This window comes from Mytilus trossulus, chromosome 13 (genome assembly GCF_036588685.1).
Source record: "Mytilus trossulus isolate FHL-02 chromosome 13, PNRI_Mtr1.1.1.hap1, whole genome shotgun sequence".
NCBI lineage: Eukaryota > Metazoa > Mollusca > Bivalvia > Mytilida > Mytilidae > Mytilus > Mytilus trossulus.
In genome coordinates this window covers 23,570,295-23,596,329 of record NC_086385.1, presented here as the reverse complement: position 1 = coordinate 23,596,329, position 26,035 = coordinate 23,570,295, and the positions used below count along the sequence as shown (strand labels likewise).

General features: G+C 33.3%; 1 protein-coding gene across 1 annotated transcript; it reads left to right on the top strand.

Moving 5' to 3' along the window:
- The first annotated feature begins 1,465 nt into the window (after positions 1 to 1,465).
- LOC134694172 (uncharacterized) lies at positions 1,466 to 2,420 on the top strand. Its single transcript, XM_063555171.1, has 2 exons — positions 1,466 to 1,688; positions 1,792 to 2,420. The coding sequence occupies exons 1-2, from the start codon at positions 1,466 to 1,468 to the stop codon at positions 2,418 to 2,420; spliced, it is 852 nt and encodes a 283-aa protein (XP_063411241.1).
- The last annotated feature ends 23,615 nt before the right edge of the window (positions 2,421 to 26,035 follow it).

Sequence of the window (26,035 nt, the reverse complement as noted above, 5' to 3'; positions counted from 1 at the left end):
GACTCCGAGATGTCATAATATCTGCACACGAAATAGCGCGCAACACGCTAATAACTACCCAGAACACAATGAAACGTGATTAGGATGTACGTATTCTGGAAAGAGAATACAAAATAGGAGATTTAGTTTATGTTTTAGACACAGCTAAAATTAAAGGTAGAGCGAAGAAATTGGACCCACAGTGGAAAGGTCCCGGACTTGTATGTGCAAAATTATCTTCGTATGTTTACAAGATAAAATTACAAAAAACTGTACTGACAATAGATCATGACCGTTTAAAGCCATGTAAAGACAGAGAAGTACCACCCTGGTTGAAACAGTGCCAGCACCGGTTACAGGACGGTGAAGATGTGACTAAGGCGACTAACCGAGACTTGTACTGTTTGTGCAGAAAACCAGATGATAGACTGTTTATGATACAGTGTGATTTTTGTCATGAGTGGTACAATGGATCATGTGTAGATTTGACACCAGAGCTTGCGGACACTATGGTAAAGTTAAGTTGTCCACGGTGTCAGAACTCTGGCACCGCAAGGTAACGTTACGTATTAAGGCAATATACCAGTTGTATGATGTATATATTTAGCATATTTTATAATCAGTTTTTATTGTGTTTTTCAGATTGTGTATTTTGGATTAATCATGAGTAAAAGGCCAAGTGAGGGTGATGAAAACAGTTTGGCTACACCTTCAGAGGCATATGAAGGTACACCATTGCCTTTCCCCCCGGGAGAACAGCGGGGAGAAGAAGAACGTGAAAGTCACGAACAAGAGGTAAAGAGGGAACCTGAAGATGTTCTGGATTTACATGACATTAATTATATTGATTGGACTGACATTCAAGTTCCACATACTCAGGAGACTACTGACAAAGAAGAAGTGAGTCATTCACCTATGGTTCAAGTGGGGGTGGAATGTGATTTGCCCACGGTCAGAGTGGTGGAAAAACGTGATTTGTCACGTGTGATCCTGACCAAAGAGAAACCAGATCTGGTTATCTGCACTGGAGAGTCAGGTAATAGATCAGTTAAGATGCTAGACTCCGGTCCCAGAGGTTAATACTCCAAAGCAACAGCAGGATGCTCAGCAGCCAGAGGTTAGTCAGCCAGAGGTGAAACACTTTGAAGGCAACAAGCACTCCACTTGTTCTATACCAACATGTGGAGAATCTACAAAGAAACTGAAGCACCACTGTTGGGTGTACCATTTGCCGTATATTTTCAAGGATTTTCCACTGGAAAAATTTGAGAAGGAGCCCAGTTTCCAGAAATTAAGGGGAGAAGCCATCCAAATGTTGGCTTGGTGGATTGTTGGCCAACGGGCAACAGTGTATGACTTGGTACGATACGTGAATTCAAATAACATTATGCCAAGAAACTGCACGATGATGCAGAGGTGCCAAGACCAGATGCGAAATGTTACAGCCGTGATGAACTGGTATCCACAAGCTGAGGATATTTAAACCATGTACCCAGTTAATTCGCCAGCAGTATTGATGCAGTGGCGCATCTTGATAACGCTGCTAGCACAGTTGTCACCAGCAAGAAGGGCAGAGTTCCGAAGAATATGGTGTGATTTCGTCCTACCCCCAATGGCACGACAACAGCCTCCAGTGAAGAGGAAGGCTGAGACAGCCGTAAAGGTGCCAGTGGCAAAGTCATATACAAGCAGTCGTCCAACTGAGGGATGTATAAATCTAGCCAATCAATCGGGCAGGGCCCGTGAGAACAAATCCACCACCTGTTTCAACGGTGGTGAAAACACTAACCAATTTACAAAATCAACTTGCAGGTAAACCCCTTGATGCAAGGGAAATACTGAATAGAAAGAGACAATCCCGGGATTCTTTCCGTCCTGACGATACCAAAAGTCGAAAAACAGAAAGTCACCCTGTTCCACAGGTATCAAATCCAGTCGTGGACAAATATAACAACGTTAACAGAATACAGAAGGTTACCCTTGTATCAGAGGCCTTTGACAGCCATTTCCATTTGGACAGGGCAAGTATTTTAATAACCGGTTCCCTGGAGATGTCTGTTGAACAATGCCTCCAGGAAAAATTGATTCCACAGCCAGATATTGCAGTAGAGGTGATTGGAGGAGTACTAGTATACTGCGATCCGGATACATACCCGCAAGTGTTACCAGACACCTCAAGATGGAAGATAGCCATAGGGCTGCATACAAAAGCTGCACCCTATTTTAACAATGACCAGTTTACAGCAATGCAGGAGGCATTGAGTGACATGTGTGTATCTGCACTGGGGGAAATCGGGTTAGACAGGACCGTCAACCAAATACACTGGATGTCCCAGGAAAAGATTTTTGATAAATTGTTAGGATTGGCTAGACCAAACAAACCAGTGATTCTACATTTGCGTGGCCAGGCCATGGAGACAATGTCAGACGCTGTATACTAGAGCGTTGGAAATTGTACAATTGTGAGCCGGAGCAGAAAATTCATTTCCATTGTTTCCATGGGAGTGCGAGACAAGTGGATATTTGGCGTCGCGCTTTTCCGAACACTTATTTCAGCTTTTCTTTAAAGGTCAAACATTTCCAGGAAGATCAGATACTGGCAGCCAGGAATGTCCCAAACTATCGTATTTTGATTGAGACAGATTCACCATATTGTACTTTCCCATCCAACATACGGATTAATAATCCGCGTAGGATTGGACAAGTAGCTTTGATTTAAGCAGGTATCAGGAGCCAACCTGTGGCCGAGATATTTGCTGTCACAAGGGACAATGGAAAAAGCCTATATGGCTAAATAGTGGACTGCTATGTACAAAAATGTATGTATTGGTGTAACAACCTGCAGGAGACAGGTTAAAACAGACATGTATATATAGGATGTATAAAGCAGATTAATGTGGACTTGTGGATAACGGAAATCAGTTGTAAATGTTGATTGAAAATTAGATCATCAGTGAAGATTGTTTACATATATCAAGGAATGATATGCTAGTTACAAAGTGAATTCGCAAAGCGATAACGGAGAAAATGTACATTTTGAAAAAAAAATGTATATATATATAGGTGTGTTCTTAATATGTCGATCAACATTGGAATATGCATTATTCAAGAAAGTTGGAGATTATTTTTTTGTTTATCCCCGTGGTGCAACCAGACGGGGTGGACTAAAGGAATATAGTGAAAATTCAAATAGGAAGTAAACTCACTCCTTTCAAAATGGGGAGGCGTGTTGTGTAATATAGTATAATGGACGTGACATTACTATGTAGACAGTACGGTAGTAAGATATACCGCGTAGTCCGGTTCCCGGGATGATCCATTGATAACTACCTAACTCAGGATAAGATCACGAATAGTTACCAGGTGACGACAGTTGGCGTATTGGCGGGAATAAAGCGCAAGAGATATTGCCACAGCAGAGCTTTAGTAGAAGATATTCGGTGAGTTATTACAATTAGAAGCATTGCATTGTATGACGAATATCAGTATTGAGTTATAATACTCGGAAATCACATCAGTATTGTCTGTGGTTCCTTGATACATTCTGTAAGTATTGTCTGTGGTTCTTAGATACATTCTGTAATTATTGTCTGTGGTTCCTAGATACAGTCTGTAAGTAATGTCTGATGTTCCTAGATACAGTCTGTAAGTATTGTCTGTGGTACCTAGATACATTCTGTAAGTATTGTCTGTAGTTCCTAGATACATTCTGTTAGTATTGTCTGTGAATCCTAGATACAGTCTAAGTATTGTCGGTGGTTCCTAGATATATTCTGTAAGTATTGTCTGTGGTTCCTAGATACATTCAGTAAGAATGGTCTGTGGTTCCTAGATACAGTATGTAAGTGTTGTCTGTTGTTCCTAGATACAGTCTGTAAGTAATGCCTGATGTTCATAGATACAGTCTGTAAGTATTGTCTGTGGTTCCTAGATACAGTATGTAAGTATTGTCTATGGTTCCTAGATACAGTGTGTAATTAATGCCTGATGTTCCTAGATACAGTCTGTAAGTATTGTCTGTGGTTCCTAGATACAGTCTGTAAGTATTGTCTGTGGTTCCTAGATACAGTCTGTAAGTATTGTCTGTGGTTCCTAGATACAGTGTGTAATTAATGCCTGATGTTCCTAGATACAGTCTGTAAGTATTGTCTGTGGTTCCTAGATAGAGTCTGTAAGTATTGTCTATGGTTCCTAGATACAGTCTGTAAGTATTGCCTGTGGTTCCTAGCTACAGTCTGTAAGTATTGTCTGTGGTTCCTAGCTACAGTCTGTAAGTATTGTCTGTGGTTCTTATATACAGTTTGTAAGTATAGTATGTGGTTCCTAGATACAGTCTGTAAGTAATGCCTCTGGTTCCTAGATACCGCCTGTAAGTATTACCTGTCTCCTAGATACAGTCTGTAAGTTTTGTCTAGTTATTAGATACAGTCGGTAAGAATGGTCTCTGGTCCCTAGATACAGTCTGTATGTATGATATGTGGTTCTTTAATCGAAACAGTATGTTAGTAATGTCTGTCGTTCCTAGATATAGTCTGTAAGTATTGTCTGTTGTTCCTAGATACAGTCTGTAAGTAATGCCTAATGTTCCTAGATACAGTCTGTAAGTATTGCCTGTGGTTCCTGGATACATTCTGTAAGTTTTGTTTGTGGTTCCTAAATACATTCTCTAAGTTTTGTCTGTGGTTCCTAGATACAGTCTGTAAGTATTGTCTGTTGTTCCTAGATACAGTCTGTTAGTAATGCCTGATGTTCCTAGATACAGTCTGTAAGTATTGTCTGTGGTTCCTAGATACATTATTTAAGTATTGTCTGTGTTTCCTAGATACAGTCTGTAAGTAATGCCTAATGTTCCTAGATATAGTCTGTAAGTATTGTCTGTGGTTCCTGGATACATTCTGTAAGTTTTGTTTGTGGTTCCTAGATACAGTCTGTAAGTATTGTCTGTTGTTCCTAGATACAGTCTGTTAGTAATGCCTGATGTTCCTAGATACAGTCTGTAAGTATTGTCTGTGGTTCCTAGATACATTATTTAAGTATTGTCCGTGTTTCCTAGATACAGTCTGTAAGTATTTTTTGTGGTTCCTAGATACAGTCTGTAAGTAATGCCTGATGTTCCTAGATACAGTCTGTAATTATTGTCTGTGGTTTCTAGATACAGTCTGTAAGTATTTTCTGTGGTTCCAAGATACAGTCTGCACGTATTGTCTGTGGTTCCTAGATACTGCAGTCTTTAAGTAGTGTCTGTGGTTCTTATATACAGTTTGTAAATAATGCCTCTGGTTCTTAGATACCGTCTGTAAGTATTGTCTGTGGTTCCTAAATACAGTCTGTAAGTATTGTCTGTGGTTCCTTGATACAGTCTGTAAGTATTGTCTGTGGTTCCTAGATACATTCTGTAAGTATTGTCTGTGGTTCCTAGATACATTCTTTAAGTATTGTCTGTGGTTCCTAGATACAGTCTGTAAGTACTGCCTGATGTTCCTAGATACAGTCTGTTAGTATTGTCTGTTGTACCTAGATACATTCTGTAAGTATTGTCTGTGGTTCCTAGATACATCCTGTAAGTATTGTCTGTGGTTCCTAGCTACAGTCTGTAAGTATTGTCTGTGGTTCTTATATACAGTCTGTAAGTATTGTATGGGGTTCTTAGATAGAGTCAGTAAGTATTATATGTGGTACTAAGATACAGTTTTTAAGTATAGTATGTGGTTCCTAAATACAGTCTGTAAGTAATGCCTCTGGTTCCTAGATACCGCCTGTAAGTATTACCTGTTTCCTAGATACAGTCTGTAAGTATTGTCTAGTTATTAGATACAGTCTGTAAGAATGGTCTCTGGTCCCTAGATACAGTCTGTATGTATGATATGTGGTTCTTTAATCGAAACAGTATGTTAGTATGTCTGTCGTTCCTAGATATAGTCTGTAAGTATTGTCTGTTGTTCCTAGATACAGTCTGTAAGTAATGCCTAATGTTACTAGATACAGTCTGTAAGTATTGTCTGTGGTTCCTGGATACATTCTGTAAGTTTTGTTTGTGGTTCCTAGATACATTCTCTAAGTATTGTCTGTGGTTCCTAGATACAGTCTGTAAGTATTGTCTGTTGTTCCTAGATACAGTCTGTTAGTAATGTCTATTGTTTCAGAAAAAGGGAGAAGGTTTGGGCCCATTAAAACGTGTAATCCCGCTGCAAATGTTTGCACCTGTCCTAAGTCAGGAATCTGATGTACAGTAGTTGTCGTTTGTTTATGTAATATATACGTGTTTCTCGTTTCTCGTTTTGTTTATATAGATTAGACCGTTGGTTTTCCCGTTTGAATGGTTTTACACTAGTAATTTTGGGGCCCTTTATAGCTTGTTGTTCGGTGTGAACCAAGGCTCCGTGTTGAAGGCCGTACTTTAACCTATAATGGTTTAATTTTTAAATTGTTATTTGGATGGAGAGTTGTCTCATTGGCACTCACACCACATCTTCCTATATCTATGTATGTATGATCTGTGGTTCCTAGATATGGTCTGGGGGTATTGTCTGTGGTTCTTAGATACAGATACAGTGATAACACAGAAAAAAGGTATACAGGCGGACAATTCAGTGGCTGCACGGCGGATGTACTTATTTACTGGTTACAACATTACCAAGCTGCAGACCAAACACAAAAGAATTCGTCTCGTAGAAGCAGGAACATGTATTTTTCTGTCCAGTCAATTGAACAGACGGAGTCCTGCAGTTATATGACCAACCTGTTGTATTCATTGTTAATGTTCCCGTCTTAAACATGAATGAGATATTTGCCACTGAACGTAAATAGTCTGTACGATGGACGGAGTCAAGCGGTTATACTTCACCTAACTATTGTATTCATCGATAATATGATCTCGTCCTGAACATGAATAAAATATTTGTCACTGGACGTAAAACAATCAAGCAATCAAGCAATCACTAGACAAGTGGCCAGGTACAACTTTGTACTAAAAAACAGCTTAAATGGAAATGCCAAATTAAATTACATTTTCTACATAGTTATTCGATAAGTATATGCTCTATATAAAGTTCATACATCAATGAGACATAGTTATTTAATTGGTATAAACCCTGAATAACGTTCATACACCTATAAGACAGAGTTGTTCCATGGGTATAGACCCTATACAACGGTCATTATTAATGTGACATATTTATTCGATAGGTATATACCCTATACAACGTTCATACACCAATTAGACAGAGTTATTTGTTGGGTATATACCCTATACAACGTTCATACACCAATGAGACAGAGCCATTCGTTTGGGTATAAACCCATAAACCCTATACAACGTTCATAAACCAATGAGACAGAACCAATCGATTGGTATATTCACTATCGGTGAAATACCACCAATTACTCCCTCAAATTTAGAACGTATGTGACAATAGGTCTACTCGGACAAAAAATAGTGCATTTGATGTCATCGTTCACCTAAACTAACCAACAAATTTGCAGAAATGAAACTTTTGTTAAAAGAGCCAAAATTTACCTGTCTATGAGTTTGCATTAAAAATTGAGGATTAATGCGCTCCATAGTATACTAATTTAAGATTTCCAGAAAACTAGGGGTTATTTTTAGTGGTACCTCCTTTCGGAAGCTCTCTTCTTTCTTATATGATTTTGAATGTATGCTGAAAATTGGCATGCAGAAAGGTAACATCTGTACGATTCAGGATATACCTAGTTTCTATTAAACTTAAGGTAAAATATTTAGAAAGCTGTGAAATTTGCAAAATTTGGTTGAACAGATAGGGACTTTTAATTGGTGGTATGACACCTATACAACGTTCATACACCAATGAGAGAAAGTTATTAGATGGGCATATAAACCTATTGAGCATTCATATAAGAGCGAGACAAATTTATTCAATAGCTATAAACCCTATAGAACGTTCATATACCAATGAGACATAGTTATTCAATGGGTATAAACCTTGTGCAACGGACATACACCAATGAGGCAAGTTATAAGATGGGTATAAACACTATACAACGGTCATACATCAGTGAGATAGAGTTATTAGATTGGTATAAACCCTATAAAACGGCCATATACCAACAAGAAAAAGTTATTCAATGGTTATTAACCCTATATATCGTTCATATAGCAATGAGACATAGTTATGCATTGGGTATAAACCCTATAGAACGTTCATATACCAATGAGACATAGTTATTCAATGGGTATAAACCTTATGCAACGGACATACACCAATGAGACAAGTTATAAGATGGGTATATATAGACCCTATTTAACATTCATATACCATTGGATACAGTTATTCAATGAGTATAAAACCTATGCAACGTTCAAACATCAATGAGACAGAGTTATTCATTCGGTATATACCTTATACACATTCATACACCAATGAGACACAGTTATTCGTTGGGTATATACACTGTACAATGTTCATACACAAATGCGACAGAATCATTCGATTGGTGTATACCCTAAACAACGTTCATACATCATGAGACACAGTTATTCAATGGATATATACCCTATAGAAAGTTCATACACCAATGAGACAGAGTTATTCAATGGGTATACAGTTATAAACCTTATGCAACAGACATACACCAATGAGACAAGTTATAAGATGGTCATAAACCCTATTTAACGTTCATATACCAATGAGATAAAATTATTCAATAGGTATATAAAACCAAGTACAACGTTCATATACCAATGAGGCAGAGTTATCCGTTAGGTATATAACCTATACAACGTTAATACACCAACGAGACAGAACCCTTCGATTGGTATATATACCCAATACAACGTTCATACACCAATGATACAGTTATTCAAATGTAATAAACCCTATACAACGTTCATACACCATGCAATGGAACAGAGCTATTCGAGCTATCAGATAAGCATAAACCCTATACAACGTTCACATACCAATGAAGCAGTTATTCAAGAAGTATAGGCTCTATACAACCTTCATGCGCCAATGAGACAGAGTTAGTTATAAGAACCTATACAACTATGAGACGGTTATTTGATTGTCCATTGTTGAATAACATATAATTTATTCAATCGAAGATCTCTGTTGGATAGTTGTCTTATCGAAACGATTGCTCATTGTTGATGGTCAAATTACCTATAATTACTTAAAACTAAGATATCTGTTGGGTAGTTGTCTTATTGTGACGAATGTTCATTGTTGAAGGTCAGATTACCTATAATTGCTTATATGCAAGATCTTAGCTGGATATTTGTCTTATTGTAACGATTGTTCATTGTTGAAGGTCAGATTACCTTTAATTAGTTATATCCAAGACCTCTGTTGGAAAGTTGTCTTATTGTAACGATTGTTCATTGTTGAAGGTCAGAATACCTATAATTGCTTATATCCAAGATCTCTGCAGGATAGTTGTCTTATCGTAACTTGTTGAACTTCATAGTCAAATTACCTATAATTGCTTATATCGAAGATCTCAGCTGGATAGTTGTTTTATTGTAAAGATTAGTCATTGTTGAAGGTCAGATTACCTACTATTGCTTATAACCAAGATCTTAGGTGGATAGTTGTCTTATTGTAATGATTGTTCACTGTTGAACTTCATAGTCAAATTACCTATAATTGCTCATATCCAAGACATCTGTTGGATGGTCGTCATATTGTACAGATTGTTCATTGTTGAAAGTCAGATTACCTATAACTGCTTAAATTCAAGATAATGTAAAACTTGTAACCATTCCATACATCCATACTGTAGACTTAATGCTTACAGTATCCGAGAAACAGACCAAACTGTGAGAATTTAAAATTGACCAATGAACCATATATATATTGTCATGTTCATGTAGCTGTCACTGACTTGTTCACCTTACAATCATTTGATACACCAAAATAAAGTCTTGTTAGACAGTGGAGACAAAATAAAACATAGCATTCAATCAGCACTATATAAGAAATATCAAATAAGTACTTCAAGCCTGACGAAAAAAGTGTGGAAAACTGTTAACTTGATTTGACAGACAAACAAACAGCGTTCAAAACTTTAGTCCTCTTTGACTTCATCAGTAAGGGACTAATTACTTGCATATAATACTTGGTTCAAACTAGTAACAACATTTTTTTACACAAATTTTATTTCATATCAGTCAATTTTATTAGTCACAATCATTACAATTAATAAATCATTCATTTAATGTTCTTATTGTTCTTAGTTTGTGAGGGCTGACTTTCAAATATCCCTACAACCAAGAACAATTGTTTAGATAGTTTTACATAATGTTAATAGATGTATCTAAAAAATGACCAATGACACACATTCAATAACCAAACTTCCCGTCCTTCCCTCCTACATAAATTTTAATGGGATAGCCCTGACAGATAACATACAGAATTTAAAAAACCAAGAGGCTCTCAAGAGCCTGAATCGCTCACCTGTAATTTTTTGCTTAAATCTTTCATCAATGATTTTTTTTTGCTTTTACTCTATTTTAATGAGTGGCTTAAACATTTCTTTTTTTTTCGTATATCATATTTTCTTCAAAAGCCAAAGAAATAATTTTATTCCTATGTTCCATTTTAGCCATAGTGGCTATGTTTCTTGACGTACAAGGAAAGAAGATAGAAAATTAATACTAGATACTCTGAAACTCATCCAGCCAAAGTTTGGCTGAAATTGATTCAGCCGTTTCAAAGAAAAGTAAAGCAAACTTAAGATGAACAATTGTGAAAAATTTCTTTAAAGGCAATAACTCTGTGAGGGGTCATTTTACAATTTTGGTCATATATACTTATTTGTAAATCTTAATTTTGCTGAAATTTTTGCTGTTTACAGTTTATCTTTATCATGTTTATCATTAATAATATTCAAGATAATAACCAAAAATTGCAACATTTCCTTAAAATTGCCAATTTAGTGGCAGCAACCCAACAATGGGTTGTTAGATTTATTTAAAAATGTCATGGCTGATAGAATTTGACCTACCAGTTATTAATATTTTTATGTCACATCAGATTTGTTCTAAATGCTTTAAGGGTTTGAGATTTAAGCCAAAAAGAATTCACCCCTACGTTCTATTTTTAGTCATAGCAGCCATGTTTTTTTTGACGAAACAGAAAATAAGCACAAACTTTATTTAAGATATCTTAAGGATCATTTAGCTTAAAAGAGGAACGAAAATACCAAAGGGACAGTCGAACTCATAAATCTAAAACAAACTGACAACGCCATGGCTAAAAATGAAAAAAGACAAACAGAAAAACAATAGTACACATGACACAACATAGAAAACTAAAGAATAAACAACACGAACCCCACCAAAAACTAGGGGTGATATCAGGTGCTCCGGAAGGGTAAGCAGATCCTGCTCCACATGCGGCACCCGTCGTGTTGCTTATGTGATTACAAATCCGGTAAATAGTCTATTTCGGTAGGTCAAATTCATGAAAGGGAAGGGTATTGTAGTTACGACGTAAGGAACATATCCGATATCATTTGTGAAACGGTTATTCCATAACGGTCAACCAACTCGTGATGGCGTCCGTAAAATTTACGAAGGGATGATTTCAACTTCACCATTTGGAACTCTTGATTTAATAGCTTCCTTGTGAGCAGTAACCCTCTATCAAGAAAATCATGATAGGAAATGCAAGCACGGGAATATCGTATCAATTGAGAGATATATACCCCGTATGCAGGTGCTAAGTTTGCTTGGAATTGGTTCATTAGTTTCAGAGGAGAAGATGTTTTGAAATAGTTTACACCAGTCAGACGGTTGACGCCAAGTGATGGAAAAAGCTCACTGTTCCTTTGGAACAGCGACCTAAAAAAGAAAACATTTTATACATGTGCTATTGTTATGAAGATATACATTAAAATATTTTACTACCATCATTTAAAAAAAGATTTTCTGCATTTGATGTATTTGCGACATAATAAATGTAGGTGGATTTGGTGAAAACGTAAATGTTTGCATTATTTGGCAAAATTAATGACTGTATTCTAAAAAAATAACAGATTTCCACGATTATTTGCTGAAATATTCATACATATAAATATAAGCAACATGTCAATAGGTGATGAGTGGAGCCACATATAAATCTATAAAAAGATAAAATAAAGGTGCAACATTTATACAAATATGGACTAAAATGAAATCTGTCCTATGAAATACATATTAGGCCCATATTATTTATCAATTTTTGATGATTTCCTAATACAAGTTAAAAAAAATTGTTAATCACTTTGAACTATCTTAATACATCTGTATATAAGTTTTTGTTAAAATCCTGTTATAAGAAGACATTTAAAAAAAATTATGGTTCACAACTGTGGAAAATAATAATAATAACCAACATAAAAAATGGAAGTATTTATGTTAATTATCACTATTTATTGTTCTTGAATCCATGATATACTGGACATACTAATATGATGACCTGGCAATATGTTGGCCACATTAAAATACTGAATGCAACAAATTTACCCAAAAATCAATACATGTACTAACATAACCTCAATGTGTAATGGAGTATGCGCTAAATCGGGCCTCATTTAGAATTTGAAATTTTAATGAAATGTACTTCAGACAAATCAAAATAGTTTTATTTTTTAAAATTAGAAAATTGGTGAAATAATCATCTAATGTGAATAGATATTTGTAATTAAAGTTTCTTCTAATGCAAAAATTTTACCAGGTATATATGAAATATGAAATCCTTATATATCTGTATCTTTCCAAAATGACCTGAAAATAAAATCATTGTTTCATGGCTATTAATTATAAATTTGAAATTTGAAATAGCAATCTACATTAATAAAACTTTTTTCACATATCCCTTTGATAATATAAAATCCATCTGCAAGAGAAAGGTTTATTTGCAAAAACTGATCTATGAAGAGTATCAAAGTAATGTTAGCTACAGATAATCAAATGTTTTTTGTTTCGAAAATGAAAAAAAAAATTTATATCCAGAATTAGCAGGTATCAATTCAATATGTGGTTTATCATTAACATCTGCATCATTACATTTGTAGGTCTCTGGTGGAGTGTTGTCTCATTGGCAAACTTAATGCCACATCTGGTAACCTGGATTGGAGTAATATAGATTATATCACAGTTTTTTTTAGAGTTTATCAACTTGAAAAAGATAAAATTTTAAATTTATTATTCTTTTTATTATATTAAAACACATAAGGTCTGTTCCAGAAAATACTATGCCAACAAAAACACACCAGACCACAAGATATTTTTACTTTGTTTGAAATTCATCATTCATGATTTCCCTAAACCTATATATGAAATCAAAAAAGAAACTAATAAAAATGCTTCACTGAGCACAGCCTGATACGACTACAGAGGTAGAACCCTGAACAATTGGGGCAAATTTGGACACAATATTCAAGCTTGATACTGTCGGAATTTGGATTCTGATCAAATTTTTGATATAATATAGGTTTGAGACACAAAACAAATGTTGTCAAAGATCTTCAAAAAACATTTGTGCAAAACATTGTTTTTTTTGTACTGTGCATATAAAGATTTCTTCTAAAATTTACCAAAAAAAATGAAATTAAAAAAATTTGAAAAAAAATATGAACCCCCAGAAGAAACATTTATAAAATAAAATCCCTCCCCTAGGGCAATAAAACCCAAACTCAATCCCAGCCTTCCCTTTGTAGAATGGAACCTTGTAGTACAATTTTAGAGAGATCCATACAATTCACACTAGTTTTTGTTCGGAAACTACAAACATGCTTGTTTTTGGCCCCGAATTCATACACTGTTAGTTCCATAACCCCAAAAATCAATCCCAACCTTATTTGTGGTATTGAACTTTCTAGTAAAATTTAATAGAGATCAATTCACTCAAACTTCAAAATGTGTCTGGAAACCAAATGTGTCATCGGACGACGACAACGTCAACATCAGATAGCTTTATATGAACCGGTTGTATAAAAAAACGTGAAGTTGTCAGGTGTAGGGCCTGTTTTGTATAATTTAGTGATGCACATAAACAAATACTTAATTCTGTCCCAAACAAAAGAAAAACATTTAATACAGTTTCATGTTTCATAAATTTTGACGCCAGAAACTAGACCGTTTTTTATATTTGAGTGCTCACAAGTTAAACCAAATTAAATTATCTCTTCATCTATATGATTGTCACATGTGGAGCAGGAATGCCTACTCTTGGAGATCACCTGAGAACACTCCCAGTTTTTGGTTTGGTTGATGTTGCTCAGTCTTTAGTTTCACGATTTATGCACAATTGGTTGTCTGTTTAAATTTTCATTTGGTATCGTTGGCTGCCCTTCTATTATATCGGTTTTGATATCTTAAGGGGAAAATGCAATACCCCCCACCCTAATTTTTTTTTTTAAATAAATGGTTACAATCTATTTTTGAATGCAATATCTCTTCTCAATAGTTCTATCATTTTCATAATGTCTTTATCTTCAGAAGTTTTTAGACAAAACTAGAATTTTACCCTTCTGTAGTATTTTTTCATATTAGTATTCATGCTATGTCCTGAGACTAGATACCCCAATGATAGTTGTGGACAAGCTTGGTTAGATTTGGTTCAGTTGTTTCAGAGAAGATTTTTGTAAAAGTTAACAGACAATTATCACAGACGCCAAGTGATGAGAAAAGCTCACCATATTTGGCCAGATGAGCTCAAAATGGCACCAAATAATTCATCTATCAGCCTATGAAAGCATAATTTTTATGAGTTGAACACTTACTACAATATTATATTATCATAATAAAAAAAAGTACCACTGCCAGTGTTGCTTGTCTAAATTACTATAACCATTCAGCTAAAAATAACAAAGAAACAATAACATGATAGCAAATTAATTAAAGTTAATAAAGAAAGAGAAAAATAAAAACAAATAATTGTGGATTTCTTGAATTAAATAAGTCAGTTTCCAATGGAAAACTTGATGCAAAAACTTAGAAGGTAAGCCAAAGGAAAGATTGTTCTGCTACATATAGTTAATATGCCTTGGTTAAGTGCTCACAAGTTAAACCAAATTAAAATCTTTTATATAATATGTAACTGTCCAAAATCTGGAACCAGGAGCCTGAAATTCAGTGGTTCAATGGTTTCAATATTGATTGTTTTTTTTTATTTCATTTAGTAATGTTATCATGTTCAGGTCTTTTAAACTCATTGTTGAAGGCATTATTTATTGTTCCTTATATCCACATCATTTGTGGATAGCTGTTACATTGGTAATCATACCACATCTCCATCTTTTCACATTTAACACTTCCTTAATCAAGTCAAACAAGAAATTTGACCTGTAAAGGAAAGAGAAAGATATAAATAAACAGAATGAACTTGTGTAATTTACAAATAAATTATTTTCCTTTGTAATACAGAAAAACATCATATTATCATCTTATTCACCAACATCAACAATATCAATATGAAGTGGAAATTACATTTACCAAATTGATCATCTTTACCACAGGAATTTTATACAATGCTTGTATAAATGTTATTATAATGACCATTTTTTTCAATTTCCAGTATCAGAAGAAGCTCCAGTAGGTTTTTTAAGGACCCAGCAATGATTCACCTGATAAAAGTAGACATTTTTAATATAATTTTGACAGATTGGGGGAAAAGCATGTTCCTCAGCATAACTATGAATAAGGGAACACACACAATGACAATAGTGAATTCCTAGCATATCAATACATAATAATGACCTTCTACAGTTCACATTTTAAAAAAAATAACTGGTATGCATAGGACTTTACATATAAATGCATTTTTTTTGTGATGTTTATTTTTTAATTATTGTGAAAATAGGTTGAGGATAAAATATTGACAAGTTATTTGAATCACAGCCTTTTTATATACGGCCCATCAAGCCATAACATAAAATGGGAAATCAGAGTTATTTTCTAAAATGAGATGCAGGTAAAAAAAAAATGTGTTTATTATTAAAAAATAAAATATATCAAGTACGTTGTCCAGAAAAACACAGAAGATAGTTTGAACATTATAGCAATTGACATTTGTAGCATATTAGCGAATAGGTTTTGGTCTAGAGAATCACTTATTGAAAAAGAATTAATAAACAGTTATTGAGATTGATTTTTTATCTGATAAAACTTTAAAATTATTAAGGAGGCTCGAGGGTATAAAAATTTCAGAAAAAAAAATAAACATTTGTTTTTCATTACAAATTTCATTTGTTACCTTTTATAGTTGTTACTTTATCATATAGTACAAAAATCATTCAAAACAATCAATTCGTGTTGGCCCCAGATGACTTTTAAAATGTATACCTCATTGAAAAAGTTCCAAATTATCTCCCTTTGGTGGAAAAATGCCATTTTTTGGCTTTAAAATTGAAATATCTTTTTCAACTCACCGGTGACCTATACTTTTTAATACAATTTCCATATAAGCTGTACTTAAACTAAATTATTGTAAAATTTGAGCGATTTCTGTAATAAATTTCTTTTTTTATTTCGATATTAACTTTATTTCTCCTATTACTTCAACAGAAAAAAAACACTTTTACAAAAATGTATGCTTCTTTCGAAGGCAGATTGTGAGCGCAAATGAACGGTGACACCACTTTTTTATCTTATTTTTCTATTAACTATAAGATAAAGTTCATTTATAGAAAAATATAGAGAAATCCTATATAAATGATTTAGACCCGCGAACCCCCTTAAATTAATGAATACATGTACATGTTCTTCTTCTTTAAGTATGCTAAATACCAATCAATATTTACCCTTAATTAAGGTATTCGGCCCATAATAGGCCAATATACGACAAGCAAAATAGTCTAAGAGTTCTTACTATGAAAAAAAAATCCGCAAAATATTTCAGGTTAACAGCAGAGCTGGGTTACAGTGCCCCCCTTTTTTGTCCTCAAATGCCAAATAAGGGGTTTAAATAGTATGTATTTAAAAAAAAAACTATATACTAGTTTAATTTACTTATCTATCTTTTAAAAGTAACCTTGTAAAATTGAACATAAAAAATAAAGTGTTTTTTTGCTATTCTATTTTTAGAACTGTGTTATTGTTACTAATAACAGAAAAAGGAGAAAAGTCTAAAAATTGTCAATTTTATATCTTCACTAGTTCAAAAGTTAATATTTTAGCAGAGCATTAAAAAATGAGATTTAAATTAACTTTACATATTGTTCCATCCTAAAAAAAAAAATTTGAAACTTTTACCGTACCAATTTCGAGAAATTTTGATTAAGGTCACAGTTCGTAAATTAAGACTTGGTATCCATGTTCTGATGTTCTTTTGTATAATTTATGTAAATCTTTAGCAAAACTCACCATACTTCATATAATCTTATATTAAGAATAAACTATGATATGTATGACATATAAAGTTCAAAAGGTCAAAGGTCAAGGTCAATTTTGGAGCTAAAATGAACAAATTTTATTTTATTTGCTAAATTTTCAAAAGTGTATCTACAAAAATGTACCTATTGGTCCCATGATCTTCACAACCTTTGTAAATAAAGACCATTTGATGATATTCAAAAGATCATGGTTTGGTTTCAACATTTAGGGGTCAACAGGTCAAAAGGTCAAGTAATTTTATGAGCTAAAATTACACAATGACCTCCTTTCTTGCTCAATTTTCTATAGTAAACTTACCTTTATGTATTATAATCCTTCATTTCATTTGTTAATTATGATAACTTTATGATATATGCATTAGAAATAAGATTAACTTCAACCTTGAGGTGAAAAGGTCAAAGGTCAAGGTAATTTTAGGACCTGAAATACGAAAATTCTCCCCTTTTTGCTCGTATTTCAAAAGTATATAATAAAAAGAAGATGTGGTATGATTGCCAATGAGACCACTATCTACAAGAGACCAAAATGATACAGAAATTAAAAGTTATAGGTAACTGTACGACCTTCAACAATGAGCAAAGCCTATACCGCATAGTCAGCTCTAAAAGGCCCGAAATGACAATGTAAAACAATTCAAAGGAGAAAACTCACGTCCTTATTTTAAAAAAAATGATAAAAAAAAATATTTTGCACACAAACAAACCACAACCACTGAATAACAAACTCCTGACTTGGGACAGACATATACATACATAATGTGGAGGGTTTAAAAATGACGGACAATATTCATGGTTTTGCTACATGTTTTCGATTTTGTCCAATGTGCAACACCAGACATCATATGACAGCATTAGGGCTCAGACTGAGGATGCATTGTCTTATTTTTCACACCAGCATTTACTAGAGCTTATTAAAAAAATACCCCATCATTCCTGTTCAACATTGAACTCAGTAAGGTTAATTATCTGCCATGAAATATTTCAGAAAGTATTTATCCTACTTCATGCACATAATAAATAATAGAAATAATCTTCTTCAATGATATAAAGAAACTCTATACATGTATCATTTCAATATTTATTTGTTCATTATCATGAAAGTATAACATGGTCATGATGGTTCAAAGGATACAACTAAATATTATCATATCTATATATACAATGTATAATCAATATCAAATCTTTTGAATATGAACATTGATCAATAAACCATGACAATGAGATTAGGATCGATCATAGGTATACCAAATTCTGCAGACCTGTTGCTATTTGAATTTGATACATGGACTTGACCATGGGTACATAACTTTTTTCACAGATCCTTGAAATGTGGTCAATGTCAAGTGAAAACAGTTTTACAGACATGAGGAACTTTCAATTCATGCTCATTGCAACAATATATATGATATTATTCACAAGGGAGAAAATAAACATTAAAAACATTAATAAAAATTGCTGAGTTCAAAATATCTGTAATGCAGCAACAACTTTTCTCTTTAGTCTAAGGTTGGTCAAATCCCACACAATTCCTGTTATGTCCTCAGCCCCTCATGGTATTGGAGCTTTTAGTACCACAATATATCAAAACTGGCTGCAAGTTTCATATTCTATCTTTTTGATATGAGAGATAACATCTTGCATAACTGGAAGAAAAAAAGAAACTTCATCACAAATTAATTAAAACTTTCAAATTTAGCATCCTGAAGAAGAAAATTATCACTATATTATATGGTTGAAAGCAATCTGACTACTAAATGTGTTTATGTGTTACAACACTGAGGGATGTTCCAGAAATAAATGTATGGGAGAGAGGGTCAGAAGACACTTTTTATTTCACCCCCGCAATGCATATTCTTTCATTTGCCATTTCAGTGCCTTTTATAGCTGAATATGCGGTATGGGCTTTGCTCATTGTTGAATCTTTGGCAATCATGTGACATCTTCTTTTGTTTATGAATAGGGGTATAAAAAAAAAGATTGTAACGTTCTAGATTTCTTGTTTTTATGTTAATAGAAGTCATTGACTTTCAAATATACTCTACAGCTCAGGTGGATTTCGCTTTGTCCACCCATCCACAGTGGGAGTGGGCAAACTTTCTAGCTTGTCAACTCTGCCCACCCATAGGAGTGGGCATGCAATGTCTTTTGTTAAATCAAAAGACTTGCAAGTACAATCAATTTAATAAAAGCAGATAAGTATTCAATATCAATATTTTAACAAAAAAATATTATAGCTGGAGTTGGCCGGTGGAAAAAGTAAAATCCACCCAGGTTGTTGTGTAGCACTGTTCAAACATAATTGATAAATATTAGCTAACATACTCAATCAATTGTTTCAAAATCTATTACAATGAAGGATGTAGATGTATTCATGGGTCCCTCAATATTTGAAAATGTCTGCTTTGATGTGGTATTTGGTATCTGGTGATATATCTGCATCTTGATCTCACAGGCTAATTTCTACAAGAAGCAAATTATAGTTTAACCAATATGTAAACAGCAGAGTAATCTGAGTTCACTAAGTAATAGGCATTTTTAGTTTGATAATGGATAATTGTTTAATAAAGTCCAATCTAGTTTATCCCTGCCACATTCTGTATGTGTCTGTCCGAAGTCAGGAACTAGTCATTCAGTAGTTGTATTTTAATGCTGTATAACCAATAATTCAGTAGTTGTATTTAGTCTTCTCCTTTGAATTGTTTAAATCTATAGCTGATTATGTAGTATGGGTTTGTCTTTTTGTGTAAGGTTGTATGGTGACTTAAAGTGGTTCCTTTATATGTCCTGTGAAATACATGTATTGGGGAGAGTTTTCATATTGGCAATCATACCACATCTTCCTATTTTCAAAATGGCTTTGTACCAATGCAAGCATTAGGAATATTTTATCCAACTTTATAGATTTAATTTTCAACTCTATATCCATTATAAGATAAATCATGGACAAATAGAGAAACAAATAGACTAAAATTTTGATAGTACTAAGTAGTTATCAGATTTTAAACAGGTTAGATAACTCTCTAATACATGTAAACATGGAACATGTACATATGTTTTCATGTTTCATATCTATCTTTTTAAAATGACAAGGCATAATATATTATATATATACATGATATAACAATCACTAACATGAACATGTATCTTAGAAAACTGCTGTATTTATAACCTTTGCCCATCTGTGTTTGTCTGTATATTAGGTAAATGTAGCATAAGCATCTGAGCTGCATCTCTGAAATTTAAAAAGTTCCTTGTCATCATTGATACATTGATCATGTACATGTATATAGATGTACAAATGTAAATAAAAATTGTTGATACAATGTAAATTGCATCTATATATAAGTTAAGTTCAGACATGTTTCAAATAATTTTAGGTACAACCATTTATTTCATTCATTTTTCAATGACACTACAACAATTGACAACAAAATTGCTATCAATCTGAACACAAAAAAAAAACTAGTTTATTAGTTAATGAAAATACACATGATTAGTCTTTATACATGTATCATGTTTTGATTATTTACTGACCCCTAATGTACATTTAAATTAACAGTGACAGATGGCAGAAATAAATATATACAACTGTACAAATTACAAGGTGCATGTATCTGCGTGACTATATAAATGAATGAAGAGTAATACATGTATGCTACATTTCTTGGGATGATAATCAAAAATATCTCAGATAATCTGCAACTTGCCTAATCAATTGTGTTTTGTAGGTTTGGAGGGATTAATGTCACATCTTTAACAAGGATGGTTTCTCTAAAAAATGAAATATGAATTTCTGTTTCAAAAATGTTTTTCATTTTGATAGCACATATATAAGGAATGTATAAATGTAGCAGTACAATGTAATTGTACATCCTTTGTACATATATGTTTGAACAAATGATCAAGCTAACTATGCGGTATGAACTTTGCTCTTTGTTGAAGGCCGTACAGTGACCTGTAGGTGTTAATGTTTGTGTCATTTTGGTCTTTTTGTGGGTAGTTGTCTCATTGGCAATCATACCACATCTTCTTTTTTATATTTGTTAGTTTGTTATACAAATTTTCTTACCAGATATAATAAAATGAAAACTGGACATATGATAAAAAATAAAAAAAAACACATACATTTTATAATAAAATAATATTTGTTGTAAATATTCTATTTGCCAAGGTACATGTACATGATGTAATAAAAAATATAAATAATCAAAGAATTCAAATATTGAAAAGCTTTACAACTTGTGACCTTTCAATGCTGAAAATTTACTCAGGGACAATGCACCTTGGTGAACTTGTGTCTTATTTGCCTAGTCGTTGAATATTTACATGATTTGTCTGTATTTAAATTTTTCGACAAGATATTGTATAAAAAAAAATAAGTATAGTATGGGAAGTACATGTACATTGTTTTGTACATGTAAAGTATCAACTTCTTCTTACATTCAAAGAAATTAAACAGAAAAAACTCCCAAATAATGAGATATATACATGTATGAACGGTCAATTGTTTGTTTGCTCTTCATTTATGTTTCTTTGTATCCTACATCATGTGCATGAGCATTTGACTTTTAATCAAATACTGATTAAATTATTAGAAAAAATGAGATGATATTTAGATGGATATTATCAAAGTAAATATATTACTATAGTCATGCTAGTATATACATGTATCAATTAATTAGTGTTGATTAGTGTCTGTGTCAATGTGACAAGTTAAAAAGCCATTGATGGTTCATGCTACATAATGATCATACTTGTATATTGTATGTGTACCACGGCAATTCAACTTTTGAACATTTTGAGGGGTAGCCTTGGCTTGAATCCCTCAATTATCTGATAGCATGCATGTTTAATGCTTTCTTGCAATTGTTATCAATATGTTTGTATTTGTTTTTTGCCTTGACATGAGTGTTTGTTCCTAAATTATTACAAACATATAAACTCACCGACCTGGATTATTTTGTAAATAATATTTTTTTTCATACATGTATCTAGTTTAGATTACTATGACATATAACGGCTCTTTTACCATACAAAATGGTATCGGGGGCATAATTAAATGACAATGTTGTCCAACTCAAGTTTTAAAATGTTTAGATTTGTAATGCAAATTACCTGGCACCTGCTCAAAGTTTTACACTGAAGCTTGGCATCAGTTTGGCCTTTGGTTTACTACGTTCTCCATGTAAGGAACCATAAGGAAGTCGCCTCAATTCCATCCAGATATACGCTTAACATATGATTACAGAACTTTAAAACATAAAACTTAACGATCCATTCAAATCGTCTCCCAGAGCAGATCGCCAGATGAAAACAAAGGGACAAGTGCGTGATGTGTTTTCATTCCTTCTATCAACTAATCTTCCTATGCCGGTACAAAATATTCGACAACCAGTTGCATCCAAACTGCACACATTATTTCCGCATCACGATAAGACGAAGAGACTTAAATCGGCGTACTTTTTTTTGGTAAAACGCCTTCGTCTGTGTTGGCAGCCGACCGAGTCGTCCATATTTGTTTACCATATCTTCTGTTTCCGGATTGTCAAAATTGGACAATTTTTAGAAAAAACGAGCGTTTACTCCATAGTTATTGAAACTATACTTCAATTAAGCCTTTCTGATATTTTAATCGTCATTTTAAAAATAGTAACTATACTTTCGCTTACTAGGCGGAAAATACCGAGGTGTTGAAAAAATGACACCTCGGTAAACTCCGGAAAATTTTCCGTCAATCTTTATTGTGGGTCGGATACCTTAATTCAATCTTTTGTGAAATATATAGAATAATATATCTACAAAGCAAAAAGTAAATTAGTTTAAGATAACCATGCAATGCCATATATTCACTATTTCTGGAAACACTATCTAACTTTTAAGCAATATTAAGATATAGTCCCTGTCTCAATAAACATATCAACCTAGCAGCAGACTAATTCTCGAAAACAACATGTTTACACAGAGAAATTAGAACAAAATAATTTTACTTATTTCTACATCAGCCATATTAGGATCGTGATAACTGACGTTACCATGATCACTTTAACACCAGTGATATCTCTTTTTTGTTAAAACAAAATCATCAACTATTATTATTTTAATATTCTACAAATACAATTATCTTTCAAGTGATTTGTTTACAAGTTACCATTATCTTTTTTAAGTTACGATTATCTTAATACCTAAAATATTTGATGGGTATTATTTCGATGAAAAGGCCATACATGATATCTATAACACATATACACAACAAAACTGCATGATCAACCTGGCGGCTGAGTAGTTCTTATAAACAACATGTTTAAATGGAAAATTAGCAGATATCTATTTTACTTATTTCTACCTCCTCCATATTGGGATCCTGGTAACTGTAGACATATAAAGTTCATAATTGAGTAGGATGAAATCATCTCTTTAGTCTTAAAAGTTTTGTTCTTTATCGACCCTTACTATCTTTTTCTAGATGTCAGTTAAGATATGAGGTAGACTTACCTGTATCTGTTGTATCCTCTATTTCAAGTTCAATGGGATATGGACATGCGTTCAACAAAGTCACCATACTTTGAATTAATCAAGAGGAAATCATCTTTATAGCAAATTGTGAAGTTTATGATAATGTTTCTTTTCAAACCTCCTTATAAGCTCCTGTACATGTATGAAGTCTGCCTCATATGAAAAAAAGAACAACTATGAGTATAAATGTTTATATTGATCATATGTTGCTTTTCGAGCCCAGAAGTTTAGAAACGATCCAAGTAAACTTATCGATCTTTTAAATACATTTATTCGAAAAAGGTTACCAAATTAACACAATAATTAGATCTTTGAATATTGTTTTTTTTTGTATTAATATTGATTTGTTATCTGTAAATTAAAATCAAACTAAATACTATAGTTGTTTACATATGCACATTCATGGGTCAACATTCTGTCAATACCTGTATCTTGGCATTGCACATGGTCATGTTTTTCTCCGACTTTTTATGATGCCTTATCACTAAATCCAGTGGCTGTCGCATGTGTATTGATTGATAATTCAGTCTTAGATGCATGATTTTTTTATTAATTATTATTGGCTTTGAACTATATGAACTAGCTGTCAGTAAATGTGCGTACTCTCAGATCTATCCTTATTGTATGTGCCTGTAATTCAGTGGCTGTCGCTTGTTGATGTGTTAAATATTTGTTATTCGTTCATTAATTACTTTAGGCTGTTAATTTTCTAGTTTTTGTTTTTGGGATGTACAAGTACCCACTCACGTCCAAATTGTGTTTTTGATAGATGTATTCCTATTCATATACCATTAGATGAGTTAAGCCTTTTCAACTGATTTTTATAGTTTGTTGTTATAAAGTGTTGTTTCACCACTGTTCCAGGTTAGAGGAAGGGGTTGCCACCTTCAAACAAGTTTAACCCTGCACATTCTGTATGTGCCTGTCCCATGTCAAAAACCTGTAATTCAGTAGGTGTTTTTTGTTGCTGAGTTACATAATATTTTTAACATAAATAAGGCCATTAGTTTTCTCGTTTGAATTGTTTTTCATTTTTTATTTTGGGTCTTTTTACAGCTGACTATGTGGTGTTAGTTTTGCTCTTTGTTGAAGGCTTACAGTTTCCTATAGTTGTAAATGTAAGTGTCATTTGGTTCTTAAACAGACAATTCCTTCAAAGTTTTGCTTAACATCTTTATTTCAAATTATTTGAATAATTTCAGTGCAATGTATTTTACTCTGAAAACATCTTCTCTTGTGTGAACTATTTGTGTCCAATTGGTATTCTTTGTCACATTGTCTGAGAATTAAAGTCATGCAGTATCGCTGCTGAACGGGATAGTATCTTGCTCCTTACTTCATCAAACACTTTTAACATGTTTAAGGGCATCTATACCTGAAATATAAGGAGTTATTCATGTATGTGAATAGAATAGAATAAAACATTATTATTTCCCAAATTACAGGGCCAATAAAGGGTATATAATCAGTTACAATTGATTGACATAATTGGTAATTACAACAATAAACATCACAATGTACATATAAACGTATATTAACTATGTAAGCATAGGCCAGTTCTGAGATGTGGTTTCAGACGAATCTGTCATGTGACTTCCATCACCATGTGACACAAATGTATGCATCATAGCTTGCTGTTCGGTATTAGCCAAGGCTTCGTGTTGAAGGCCGTACCTTGACCTATAATGGTTCCCTTTTATAAATTGTTATTTGGATGGAGAGTTGTCTCATTGGCACTCATACCACATCTTCCTATATCTATCATCATTTCCAACACATGTTGAACTAACAGGAGAAAAAGTTTGATTTTATACTGCACAAAATATTTGGGAAATTAAAATCTAATAAGATGGACACCCTCCCTCAATCGTACAGGAATCAAGATTACGTACTTACAGAATATTATTTATTTCTATACTACCCTACAGAATGACGAGTTTGAAAGTGCTTGAGCCTTTTAATAGAGCAAGGATACAGGCGCGCCATCTCTGGTTAATGATGTCATAAAGACGTGCGAAATTGACGATCTTTTCTGGTGAAAAACTTTAATCCAGAAATGACTTATTGGTCAGAATCAGAGCCAACAACATCATATATACTGTGAATTAAAGTATAAAATTACCTTCCATGCATTAATTGTAAAGTTATTTACTAGACTAAGTGAATAATTATCTAACTTAGAATAGTT

Coding starts and splice junctions, on each gene's coding strand:
- LOC134694172 (XM_063555171.1), top strand. CDS start 1,466: ATGTACCCAGTTAATTCGCCAGCAGTATTGATGCAGTGGCGCATCTTG. Junction 1,689..1,791: donor CAGTCGTCCAACTGAGGGAT/GTATAAATCTAG, acceptor ATCAACTTGCAG/GTAAACCCCTTGATGCAAGG.